General features: G+C 34.5%; 1 protein-coding gene across 50 annotated transcripts in view; it reads left to right on the top strand.

Annotated features, from left to right (window-relative positions):
• RIMS2 (regulating synaptic membrane exocytosis 2) overlaps positions 1-13,424 on the top strand; it is a 752,308-nt gene that overhangs the window by 482,104 nt on the left and 256,780 nt on the right. For 26 of the 50 annotated variants that reach the window (XM_050800641.1, XM_050800657.1, XM_050800660.1 and 23 more), the window contains 2 exons: positions 2,772-2,888; positions 13,320-13,385. In XM_050800641.1, coding sequence (XP_050656598.1) covers positions 2,772-2,888; positions 13,320-13,385 — 183 coding nt within the window. The remainder of the gene's footprint in view (positions 1-2,771; positions 2,889-13,319; positions 13,386-13,424) is intronic. The other 24 variants (XM_050800643.1, XM_050800639.1, XM_050800635.1 and 21 more) reach the window with 1 other exon arrangement.

The following is a 13,424-nucleotide window of genomic DNA, read 5'->3' as shown; positions in this document are numbered from 1 at the left end:
AAATGTTGAAAAAGAGAAACAACTACAGATAAGAAAAAGACTTTAAAAATAATAATCATTATGAAATTATGTTATTAAATTTGTTAATCTAGGCAAAATGGTTAAATTTCTGAAATAGATATATTAAAATTGACACAAGAAGAAATGAAAGTTAAATAAAATAACAATGAATGTTCATGACCAGCCTGGCCAACATGGTGAAACCCCATCTCTACTAAAAATACAAAGCAATTAGCCAGGCGTGGTGACAGGTGCCTGTAATCCCAGCTACCTGGGAGGCCGATACAGGAGAATTGCTTGCACCCGGGAGGTGGAGGTTGCAGAGAGCTGAGATTCTGCCATTGTACTCCAACCTGGGGAAGAAGAGTGAAACTCAGCCTCAAAAAAAAACCAATTAAATAATAATAAAAAATAACAACCAGCAAATAGGTTGAAACAGTACCCAAAGACAAACTACTGTCTTCCCCCCATCCATCCGTAAAGAGAATTCCAGACTAAAAAGTTATTATGGGTAAATTTTAACCAAGTATTTGAGAACTAATATCTGTTCTATACAACTGGCTCTAGAAACAGATAAAGAAGGGAAGTTGCCTAATTCTTTTTCTGGAACTAACATAACCTTAGTTCTAATTCTTAAAGTATAATAAAATATATATGTATTCCATTTTCATTTTTTTTTTCAAGGACAGAGTCTCACTATGTTGCCCAGGCTAGACTTGAACTCCTGGGCTCAAGCAGTCCTCTAGGCTCAGATGCTGGGACTATGTGCCTCTGTGCCCAGCTTAAGAAGCCCATTTTAGTTACAAACATATGTAAAAACATCTTACTTTAAGTAAATCTAACCATGAGTTTAAATCATGGCAGTGAGACACCAGAAAAATTGTTACGGTAATTCATCTTATTAATGGACTAATGGGGAAATAAATCTTACTAGAGGCAGAAAAGGAATTTTATTGTTCAACTTCTATTCACATAAGATAGTAAACTAGAAGAAAACCACCTACACTTCATAAAGGCTTAATAAAGCAAGCATTATAATGGAAAAACTTTAGAGGAATTTACATTAATAGCAGAAATAAGAGATGGATGTTCATTAATATTGTCACTGTTTGAAATAGTGCTTCAGGTCCTGAAAAGTGCTAATAAAAGGAAATAAGAGATTTCAGGATTGGAAGAGAAGAGGTGAAAAATCATCATTATTTGTTAATGATAGGATTATCTACACAGGAAACCCAATATAATCAAAATATTAAAACTAATATAGGAGTTCTGCCAAATAGCTGTCTATAGATCAACTTATAAAATGAGCAATTACTAGTTGGAAAATATAATAAAATGTAAGTGCTATTCTCAAAAGTAACCTGAAGTATCTAACAATTCATGTACTAAGAATTCACAGGATCTTTTTAAGTAAGATGTAAAACTTTGGGTAAGCAATCAATGAGAGATACGCCCTATGCATGGGTAGAATTACTTCCTATAATAAAGATATCAATTTTCCATAAATTAGTTTATAAATCTAATGCCATAACAATCAAAATTTTATGTGCAAATAAAATACCAATAAATCCATTTTGAAAAAAGAAGAGAAAAATTTGCCAGCAGGCAAGAATAATTAAAACTAGGATGGAACTTGAATAACAGCAGCAAAATAGACATATCGAAGGGAATCAATAGTAAAAGAATAATATATATGCATTTACAGTGATATTTATATGTGAACTTGACATATGATGATAAAGTGGCACTACAATTAATATGGAAAGGGTGGGTCCGACAGGATAGGAAAATTAGCTCACCAGTGGAATAAATTAAAAACTGGACTCCTGTCTTTCATCCTACAACATGACATGCCATGTCTTAATTGTGTTTTAAAGGGCTGTTGCATGTCATCAGGGATGAGGTAAGAGTTGAAGCAAGAGATTACTTAGGTAGCTTTTTCCCCCCTTTTTTTTGAGACAGAGATTTGCTCTTGTTGCCCAGGCTAAAGTGCAATGGTGGGATCTCCACTCACCGCAACCTCCGCCTCCCGAGTTCAAGTGATTCTTCTGCCTCAGCCACCCGAGTAGCTGGGATTACAGGCATGCACCACTACGCCTTGCTCATTTTTTATTTTTTAGTAGAGACGGGATTTCTCCATGTTGGTCAGACTGGTTTTGAACTCCCGACCTCAGGTGATCTGCCCACCTCAGCCTCCCAAAATGCTGGGATTACAGGCATGAGCCACCACACCCAGCCTAGGTAGCTATTTTTATGGCATATTCACAATTATGGTAGTTTGGACTAGAGTGGTATCAAGGGAGATGGCACAAAGTGTGCAAATTTTGACTTGTTCCCCTAAGCTCTGAACTCATGTCCAACCACCTATGAGGCATCCCTATCTGCAGTCCTATAGGTCATGTATACAAATGTGTCTAACACTGAACATATTTTCTCCATACAAATCTACTCATCCTCTTGAGCATATTATTGAATATCAGTACTAGAGACCTGGTAGTCATCCTTTAATAACTTTGATAGTCCTTATCATATCCCCACTGTTATTAGTTTAATTTGAGCTCCTTATGCTGCATCTGTTATAGCAGTAATCTTATTTAACTGTCAACCTTCCACTGAAACTTATACCTTTAACCGAGATGCAATTAGTGAAAACAAAATTTGGACTTCACCTTATAGTGACTTTGTCTTTTTCTATTGTGCTTTAAAATAAACCTCATTTCTTAGTGTTTCAAATGGTTTACTAAGATACTTAATAGATCTTGTTGTTTTAGTCGGAATGTGGAACAGGGGCATCGAGGGACACGCACTACTACTGGACATTATAATACAATTAGCCGAATGGATAGACATCGTGTCATGGATGACCATTATTCTCCAGATAGAGACAGGTAAATATGATTAAATACTATTAGACCTTATTAGTAATATAATCACTGCTTTCAGGAAGGGGTTACCATAAAATGTTTTCACATATTCCTTTATCTTAGTTTCTAAAACAATGTTTTTCTGTTACAACGCTTACATTATTTCTTATGACTGCCACATTGTTAAAAATAAATAAACACAACCTTTTCTCTGGTAAGAAAAAAACAAAATTATCTTTCTCTTGCCATTTTGGTTTTTTGTTTAATCAAACCAGTTAAGTTAGTGAATCTGTATAAGTGATTATAATGTTAATTATAGTGAAACCAAGATGTTTCATTATTTTTGTCATAACCAATTATTATATATAAATACTTTCATGAGACAAATATTTTAAAGTCTTTTACATTCATCAGAGAAATTGGTGTGACTTTTCACATATAGAAGTATTGAGACAGAGTCTGATTTGTTTAGGAAACATTTTATGATTCATGAAGAGGTTTTTCCTCATGGCTTTCAGTAAACCTTTTAAGCATCTTAAAGATTGATTGCTGTATTTGGAAGAGCTCTCTGAATTTGCTCCATTAAATGTGACAAACTTGGAAGTAACATGGTATGTTATAATGCTTACATTAACTACTATTAATATTTTTAAGTTAAGCAAATTGATAAACTCTAATTCATGCTTTGGTTATACGTGAAGTAAGTGCCATTATATTTCCCCAACTCTTCAAAGGATATGATAAAATAATGAAGGAACTCAGAAGTTCCTTTGTATGCATCCTAAACTGATTTTAGGAAGAACATTTAGGGGCTTTTAAATAAGCTGATACGAGAAATTACTGTTTACATTTATACACTTAATTTTTTTGTCTAAATTAAGATTATACTTAATTCATGCTTATAATTTCACTGTGATTTAGTATACTTCTCCAAAAGTAAAGAGGGGATATCATAGTCTTTAATAGTGTCTAACAAGTATTGGTTTTTGTGCCTGAGATCTAAGAAGAAATTATATATAAGAAGTTATTAAATTAATATTGCTTTTAGTGATAAATGAAAGTTAATGTATTTTATTTTCTTTTAATTTGCTTAACTTTTTCTTAGTAATCTATGTCTTTAGGGGTAATTACAGACATGCTACCTATAGAAGTTGATGCTTATCAAGTACAATACTGTAATAGAAAGAAGAGTAACTATGTTGGCATGATTAGGAGTTGAAAGGAGTCATATTAGGATGAATGAAGAGGTATTTTAGTTGCCTAATAGCATTTTAATGAGCTTGATTGTTTCTGGAAATTATTTATATATCAAGTCATAAACTTCTTGTTCCTTGAAGGTTTGTTAATGGAAATGATGAGAGAGAAAATTCTGAAATGAATTTAAACTTTCTTCAATTTTATGTGAAGTTTTATTTTAATGAAAAAATGGACTTTATTTTCTTTAAGACAAGCAAATACTGTCTAAATCTTGCAGAAAAAGATAAAATTAACATCTGGAATTATACTTATAAATAAAAATGATTGCTATCATGTAAAATGCATAATACTTTATAAATATTTAAAGGCAAATGACCCTAGGTTTAATGGCAACACAACTTCCTATTAAAGCCTAGATGATTAATCCTTGGTATTAGTTAATGTGGTCATATTAGGTAATTATCATGTCAGAGAGATCCTACAATGTGCATTTTTATATCTATCTCAATTTATGTCTACAACTGAAACGTCATTTTTTTATTTAAAAAATTTATAAATCTTTTAGTTTAGCAAAAATGTTCATATAATTGTTTTCTGAAGTTTTCGAGAAAATTGATCCATGTGGTTTTTATTTTTCTTTTAGACCACTGTTGATGCCAGATCAAAATTTATCTTAATTGTGAACTGCCTTAAATCCTTTTTTCAAATAAGTAAAATAGAATTTTATTTAAATAGGAATATAAAACCATTTCTAATATTATTTGATTATCTGTGTAATCATTTATTAATAGGAATAAAAAAGTTCAATATTATATATATAGTCTATCACATTATTAAGCAACAAGTTCTTAATTTCTGTTTTATCTTAATATTCTAAGAGTTTTGGTAATAAAATGCATATGGGTGCATTATGATTTTAGAAAATAAGAATACTCTAGAACTCTTACAGTGAATTTTCATGAATAGCATTTTAATCAATAATAATGTTGATTTAAAAGCCTAAGAGAATTTCCTTTGAGATAATAATAGTAATTTAGGTCTTTTGAGAGGTGCAATAAATAACCTTTCTTGTCAGTAAGAATTGATGCACTGGACTAGAATGTATTTTGTTGAATGTAATATTATTTTATTGAATCTTTTTCATAGGATTTGAAACCAAATGGCCTTGATTTTGAATGCAGGATTTAACCTCTTGCTACCTGTGTCTTTGGGAAAATTAACCTCTCTGACACTTGATTTTCTTTTCTGTAAAATTAGAATATCAGTATCAACTTTACTGAGTTGTGTAGATTAAATGACTCGTATCAACTTTATTGAGTTGTGTAGATTAAATGACACTGCCTCCAATTGTATAGTAAGTACTGAAAATTCCTGCATTTTAAAAGGCTATATTCACTTGCAAATAATTTACATTTAATGTGCTTAGTAATCAAGAAAAAAGAGAGAGAAATCAGCCAGTTCATGTAGTGTTGTTGTTGTTTTGTTTATTTGTTTGTTTTTTGAGACAGTGTCTCACTCGGTCACCCAAGCTGGAGTGCAATGGAGTTATCTTGGCTCACTGCAACATCTGCCTCCCAGGTTCAAGCGATTCTCCTGACTCAGCCTCCCAAGTAGCTGTGCCACCATGCCCAGCTAATTTATTATTATTATTGTTTTTTGGTGGTTTTTTTTTTTTGTATTTTTAGTAGATACGGGGTTTTGCCATGTTGGCCAACCTGGTCTTGAACTCCTGACCTCAGGTGATCCACCCGCCTCAGTCTCCCAAAGTGTTGGGATTACAGGCATGAGCCACCACACTCGGCCCATGTAGTTTTTTTTTTTTTTTTTTTTTTTTTTTTTAAGTTTTGTATATAATGAATGTAGGGCATGAATTGGACCTTGAAAAATGGGCATGTTTATTCAGGCAAGACCAAGAGCAAGGATGGACTATATTGAATGAGAAACGATGCTATTTGACATTCATTAATAGTACTTGGTTAAACTTGGGTGGTGTAAGGAGAAGATATAGTATTTATATCCTTTCTATAGGTAATATAAAAATAATTTATACATAAAATTTTTATTAGGTCTTTGTTTCTCTGCATATCTCACTGTAGTATCATTAGTCAAAATCCTATTCTGCTTTGCAAAGTAAATAGATGCTTTACAAGTAATTTAGAAACCTGGATGCAAGGACTCAGCTAAAACAAGGAATTATTAAGCGTATCTTTCATCTTCTACCTCCATTCCCCCGCTTTTTATACCATTGTTTTTCCGATAGGTCCTGGTAACTGCTACAACTAGGAACATAATTTTTCCTGAGGCAGACTATGTGGCCTTAGTATTAGAAATCAGTACAAAAATTAGCCGAGCGTGGTGGCAGGTGCCTGTAATCCCAGCTAGTCAGGAGGCTGAAGCAGGAGAATCACTTGAACCCGAGTGGCAGAGGTTGCAGTGAGGCGAGATCGCACCTGGGTGACAGAGTAAGACTCTGTCTCAAAAAAAAAAAAAAAAAAAAAAAAAATTATTTTAAGAGCTTTTTGTTTACTTGAGTTAGTTTACTATTAGAATAAGTATAGAGTATTAGTATTTCTGTAACATGTCAGAAGTACTCCGTAGTATGCATTTTTATGTCTATCCTGGAGGCCAAAATACATTAGGGGCATTTATTTCCATAGAGTATACTTTTAGTATCATAAGAATACAGTTAATACTGGCAAAAGATAAATTACTTTACAAACTTTTTTTCTCCTATACATTCAATTAATAAATATATATTCTAAAAAGCAAAATGCCCCATTATATGGACCACTGGCATACCTTACACACTCATGCTATTTCTCTATTCCTTGTCAAGTCACCTACCAGAAAGTATAACACACACTCATAACTATTTCACCAAAAAGAATAGTCTCTTTTTTCCTTTCAGTTGTCAACTATGAAGGAAACATATCTCTAATAGTTTAAAATTATAAAGTAAATGAAAAAAGAAAATTCACTTTACAAAAATAATATAACATTTTATTTTACTTATTTTATTTGCTGTGTTTCAGAAACATTTTAAGATAGTTAAATCATACTGAGTAGAATGTAAGGACTACAACATAAGGAAAACATTAACAATATTAAAGACACATGCCAAGCACAGTGGCTTATTCCTGTAATGCCAGAATTTTGGGAGGTTGAGGCAGGCACATCACTTGAGCCCAGGGGTTCTCAACCAGTCTAGGCCATATAGTGAGACCCTATCTCCACACACACAAAAAAATAAATAATAAAATAAAGTAAAATTATCCCAGATGTGGTGGTGTGCACCTTTTTTTTTATCTCAGCTACTCTGAGGTGGGAGGATTACATTAGCCCAGGGAAGTCAAGGCTGCAGAGAGCTGAGATCGCACCACTGTACTGCAGCCAGGGTGACAGAGCACGACCCTATCTCTAAATAAATAAATAAATAAATAAATGAAAATTTTAAAAGTTTTTGCATTAAGTAAGGGTTGTTGGAAACTATAGTTTTATTTAAGAATGGAATATTTTATCGCCCATTTTTGCAGTTCTTTTTTGTATGGACTAAAGTGATTCCTAAAGGGGACATTCGGCTAATTTAATATAGTAGAAGAACAATTCATTATAAATAGAATTTTGTGTTGTCTTTTTTTTTTTTTTTTGAGACGGAGTCTTGCTCTGTCCCCCAGGCTGGAGTGCAGCGGCGCAATCTCGGCTCACTGCAACCTCCGCCTCCTGGGTTCATGCCGTTCTCCTGCCTCAGCCTCCCAAGTAGCTGGGACTATAGGCGCTCGCCACTACGCCCGGCTAATTTTTTGTATTCTTTAGTGGAGACGGGGTTTCACCATGTTAGCCAGAATGGTCTCGATCTCCTGACCTCGTAATTCACCCGCCTTGGCCTCCTAAAGTGCTGGGGTTACAGGCGTGAGCCACCGCGCCTGGCCTTGTGTTGTCTTTAAAGATTCTATTGCTTAAGAATCCAAGTGTCTAGAAATTGGATTAGTAATCTAGTTTAATACTCGAAATAGTAATTTTTTATCATGAGCCTTAGAATCTATGACTTCTTTATTTTGTTTTTGCTTTTTAAAAGTTAGTAAATGTATTGTTTTTCTGTTTTTTTCTTTTACAGTGATTTACTGCTCAGATTGGACTAACTGCAGTTTTAATATAACTTACTTTATTTGTTTAAGTCATTATGCATATTTAAGGCACTATTCATACTTATTGCTCAAATTTTATAATGTCCATTAATTTTGGAAAAAAAGTAAACATGGTTCAGTGGAGAAGTGTATTATGTTTTAAGGTTGTACCAAGTGGATGCAGCAAAGGACTTTGAGTATGGCTATGGACCTTAGGTAGATTTTAGAGGGCTTACTAAAACACAAGGGTAAATTTTGTATGTTCATGCATGAGTTTTTATAGTTTTCAACAGAACCTCAAAGACGGTCATGACCAGATAAGGTTAAGAACTAACATGACTAGAGACAGAAAAGAAGAATAAAATAAACTGATGCTTGATAAAGGTGATTCTTGCTTAATGGCTGCTTTGGCTTTATAGGGACAAAGTTAATTATAAGACTCTTTAAGGAAACTATTAGAAATTGGATGATTATATATATATATATTTTATAAATTTATAAATTTTAACAAGCTTTGAAGTTTACATATTTTCTGTTATTCTTAAGTAATTTTGGAGAAAACCTATTCCTTTTAAAGCAGTAAAGCCCAACATCACAACTGTTGGGTATTATTTCTCTTCTTCATAAAGCTATGAATACTTTTTTAAATATTTTCTTACATAGGCTCATAATCTTCCAGAAATTGGGTTAGTAATCTAGTTTAATACTTTGAATAGTAATTTTTTATCATGAGCCTTAGAATCTATGACTAGAATGTTTCTATAATTATATGAACCACATATGAACCACTGCTGTTTTTTGAGAGAAGGTTCATCATGAGAACAGTATAATTTGGATTTTACTTTTTTTTTTTTTTTTTTTTTTTTATTTTGAGACGGAGTCTCGCTTTGTCGCCCAGGCTGGAGTGCAGTGGCCGGATCTCAGCTCACTGCAAGCTCCGCCTCCCGGGTTTACGCCATTCTCCTGCCTCAGCCTCCCGAGTAGCTGGGACTACAGGCGCCCACCACCTCACCCGGCTAGTTTTTTGTATTTTTTAGTAGAGACGGGGTTTCACCATATCAGCCAGGATGGTCTCGATCTCCTGACCTCGTGATCCGCCCGTCTCGGCCTCCCAAAGTGCTGGGATTACAGGCTTGAGCCACCGCGCCCGGCCTGGATTTTACTTTTAAGTGCAATCCAAAATATACTTGAGTGGGTCAGCCATTGTGCACAAAGATTTAAAACAGACATTATCCTGGTCTAGCTGGACAAATTATCATATATCAACTAATTTTAAAATGTTGAAGACTGTGTGGCAGAAGGATAATAATATTGGAACAGATTGGAGAGAAAATTACTTGATCGGGTGAACTGGAAAAGGCATTACAGAGAAGCTGGACTTCAAAAGTTGAATAAGACTGTGAAAAGTGAAGCAGTGGAGATGGAGAATGGTGGGCATTCTTGACAGAATGATGAACATGAACAAAGTCTTGAGTCAGGAAAACATATGATAATTTAGAGAATCTGTGTGGCAGAAGGATAATAATATTGGAACAGATTGGAGAGAAAATTACTTGATCGGGTGAACTGGAAAAGGCATTACAGAGAAGCTGGACTTCAAAAGTTGAATAAGACTGTGAAAAGTGAAGCAGTGGAGATGGAGAATGGTGGGCATTCTTGACAGAATGATGAACATGAACAAAGTCTTGAGTCAGGAAAACATATGATAATTTAGAGAATCTTAGGTAGTCTGTTGTACCTAGATAAGAGGTAGTGGTATGGGGAATGGAAGGGGGTAGAAGATGAAGATTGAAAGTAGTTTAGAACTTTTAGGGAATTTATACTTGTTTTTTGATATCAGGAACCAGTGAAGGATTTTCAGTGAGGTACCGATATGATCAGAAAGCATAATATGCAAATAAACTTCTGTAGACAGGATGAAGATTGGATTGAGTCAAGGGAAGACTGGGGTCTGAAGGTAGGAAGACCTAAGAGAGGGTTGTTTAAATAGGCATAGTAAACTTGGCTCAAAGCTGGGTCCTTGAATATAATGCCAGCGAAATGAATCATGGATGCCTCTCTACACGAGCAAGGTAAAACCAGTGATCAAATGCAAAGAGTTTAGAAACCTGTGAAGAGAGTATTAAAAAAGCCCTGACTTGAGGCAATTGAAGCACCTCAAATCCGAGAAATGAAGCCGAGATAGAGAAACCTCCAGTTTCCTGATTTCTGCATTTTCAACTGAGGTATGGGTTCAATCTCACTGGGGAGGCCGGACAATCGGTGTGGTCAGCTGCTGCAGCCCGACCAGCGAAGCTGAAGCAGGGCTGAGGCATTGCCTCCACCTGGGAAGCGCAAGGGGGAAGGGAGTCCCTTTTCCCTAGCAATGGAAGAGACACACAACACCTGGAAAATCGGGTAACTCCTACCCCAATACTGCGCTTTAAAAACAGGCACACCTGGAGATCATATCCCACACCCTGGCCGGGAGGGTCCCAAGGTGGTGGCAAGACAAAAGGTAAAGGAGAGAAATCTGAGTTATTCAGGCATCAGAACAAGCAAGGTTTGTAAATCAATTGAATGTGAAAAATGAGGAAATGGAGGAGTTAAATTCTGAGACCGTAAAACTTGGCTTATTAAATAAATATTTTAATCCTTAGTTGAAGTTCGAATTGTAAGAGATTACAAAAAGAGGAATAGCTGAAGTATTATATTAAGTTCCAAAGGGAGATTAAAGAATTATGTTAGAGATTAGAAGGGACTTCAGAGATGATGGAGTCCTATGTTTTGTAGCGGTACCTGAGAGACTACTATGACAGGTAAAAATGAGGCTAAATGGATAAGGATCTAGGCTTCTTACTCTCTTTAGCCAGCATCATTCTGATATTATTTGATTACTGTATATTGATTCTATATCCAATAACAGACTAAGTGTATAATTAGAAGCAATTATCAAACGAAAATCCACAGAAGCTGAAAGCTTTTTGTTACACCATCAGACTAACACCAGCTCTGCCTTACAAGAGACACCCACTAGGCATAAAAGCTGAGATATTTGTTTGAAAAAAAGTGATCAGCTAAAAAAAAAAAAAAAGAGTTTGAAAACCACTGCTTGAACCTCCTCATTTCACAAATTGGCACCAATGTCCAAATAGGCAAAGGGTATTGTTCCAGTCTCACAATGAACGTGTGTTTTCCTGAAGTGTCTATCTGTCACTCAAGCATTATGTGGAGAGCCCAGAAGCAGATAGAAAAGTGTTGTGCCACCCAAAGAATAATCAGTAATAAAGCAGAGTTACTGTTTACACCATAAAAAAAAATTGCATTACTTAGAAAGAATGTGTTGGAATATAAGATCAGGAAATGAATCTTGGAAAACCACTGCCTCTCTACAGAGAAAGGAAATCCAGTACATTAAATGCATGAAGAACCAGTCATATAGGTGAGAGACCAGGCTATATGTACAAATGTGTTAAGAGCCTGAGTTTTGAATTAAGAAAGCCCTGACTTTGAAACCCAGTCCTGCCACTTACTTATATACGAAAACCCAGGAGAATTGGAATACCAAAATTAGCAGGCTTGCAAAAATCAACAATTCATAGCTTAAACACAGTTAACAGACAAACAGAGAGCCAAATTCCAAATTCACCCATAGTAAAAGGAGAGGGTAATCCTAGAAACATCCAACTCAACTCTCATTTATGAGGCCAACTCTGAACAAGCACTCACAGCCTCAGTTTATCTGTCTGTGCAAAAGTGGGAATAGTAGAACCTACCTCAAAGAGTTGTTATGAGAAGTAAATGAGATAATGTAGGCAAAGCTTTTAATGGTGTACTTGGCATATAGTTCATTGTTAAATAAATATTATGTTTAATAGCCAAAGAGGTTTTAGAAACCAAAAAAGGAGAGAGTATTAAAAAATAGAGGTTTGAAAATCAATGTCTAATACCAAAGGTAAGTGGACTATGATGAGGATTAAGAGGAGAAGAAAGAATTTTGGGGGGATTTCACATTCATAAGGTAGCTTCGAGAGTGTGGTAGAAGCAGAAGTCAAATTACAGTAAGCTTAAAGCATGAAAGCAAAATCTGGCAGAGGTGGCAAGAATTGTAGGTATGTATTTTACGATGTTCTATATTGAAAAGAAAATGAGCGAGATGCAGTGGCTTGAACGGAAGGAAAGGTTAGCAGGGGTTTTATTTTTAGGGTTAAGTGCAGTTGAGGAAGGGAAGGCAGAAGAGAATAATAAATGAAGCAAGGTCATATGGGAAGCAGGATTACAAGTAGAGGTATCTCTTTAGGTGCAGAAGACAAGGACAAGTGAAGATTTAAATGTATGTTTACTTTAGAGATAGAATTGTGGAAGTTGAGAGAGTTCAAGGTTCATTTCCATTGTTTATGGAAATATAATGATAAACTCCTAAGATCAATTGTTTTAGTATTAAAGGTTCTAAGAAAGTAGGAAATTTTAAATTAGTGCTTTGGAAAGAAGAGATAGGTAAAAGATCAGTGTGCTGCTTGAATTGCTTATGGTAGTTATGAGGCAAGAAAGGTAGCAAAGCCAATAGCATGTAATACATAATACATAATAAACATAGTGAATGGAAAAATGAATGGCATCCAATAAATTTAATAAATACAATTAATAATAAAAGTAATCTGGATCAGTTTGCTCTTAATTAAATGGAATTGTTAAAGCCCTTTGTAGTTATTTTTAATTATCAATAATTAAAAGAGAAATAGTTACCTTATAAATTTCCCAACGTTTATAAGTATTTGAAATTACTTCATTTATTATTTCCTTCTTAAACTTTCTGCTTATTTTATTTTTCTCATCTCATCTTTCCTCCTAAAAAAATGGTAAAGCATCTCTATCATATAACATATTCTAGATGGTGCTAAAGATGTTTAAGTAGTAATTGATAATGTTATATTTTTGTTGCATTTTATTTTAAAATATTTAGAATATTTTAACCTTTGGCACTGTCATATTACAATGAACACTGGGAGGAAGGGGCAAGCTTTCCAATAACAGTTTCCATTTGCTTTGCTTACTATCTGCCTATCTTTTTAAATCTCACTTTTTAAATTAAACTATACTTTTTTCACTTCTTTCTTGAGTCTTATTTATATTCTTGTTTCTGCCATGCTTGCAGTCATTTTCTTACTCTACCTCGCTCCAGATACAGTCAGACCATTGACCATCATCACAGGGATGACAGGTATATTTTTCTTACAATTGAGTCTGTTTGTGCAATTGC

The sequence above is a fragment of the Macaca thibetana genome, chromosome 8 (assembly GCF_024542745.1).
Source record: "Macaca thibetana thibetana isolate TM-01 chromosome 8, ASM2454274v1, whole genome shotgun sequence".
Classification (NCBI taxonomy): Eukaryota; Metazoa; Chordata; class Mammalia; order Primates; family Cercopithecidae; genus Macaca; species Macaca thibetana.
Note: the sequence above shows the minus strand (reverse complement) of the source record. Positions and strands in the feature narration are given on the sequence as shown.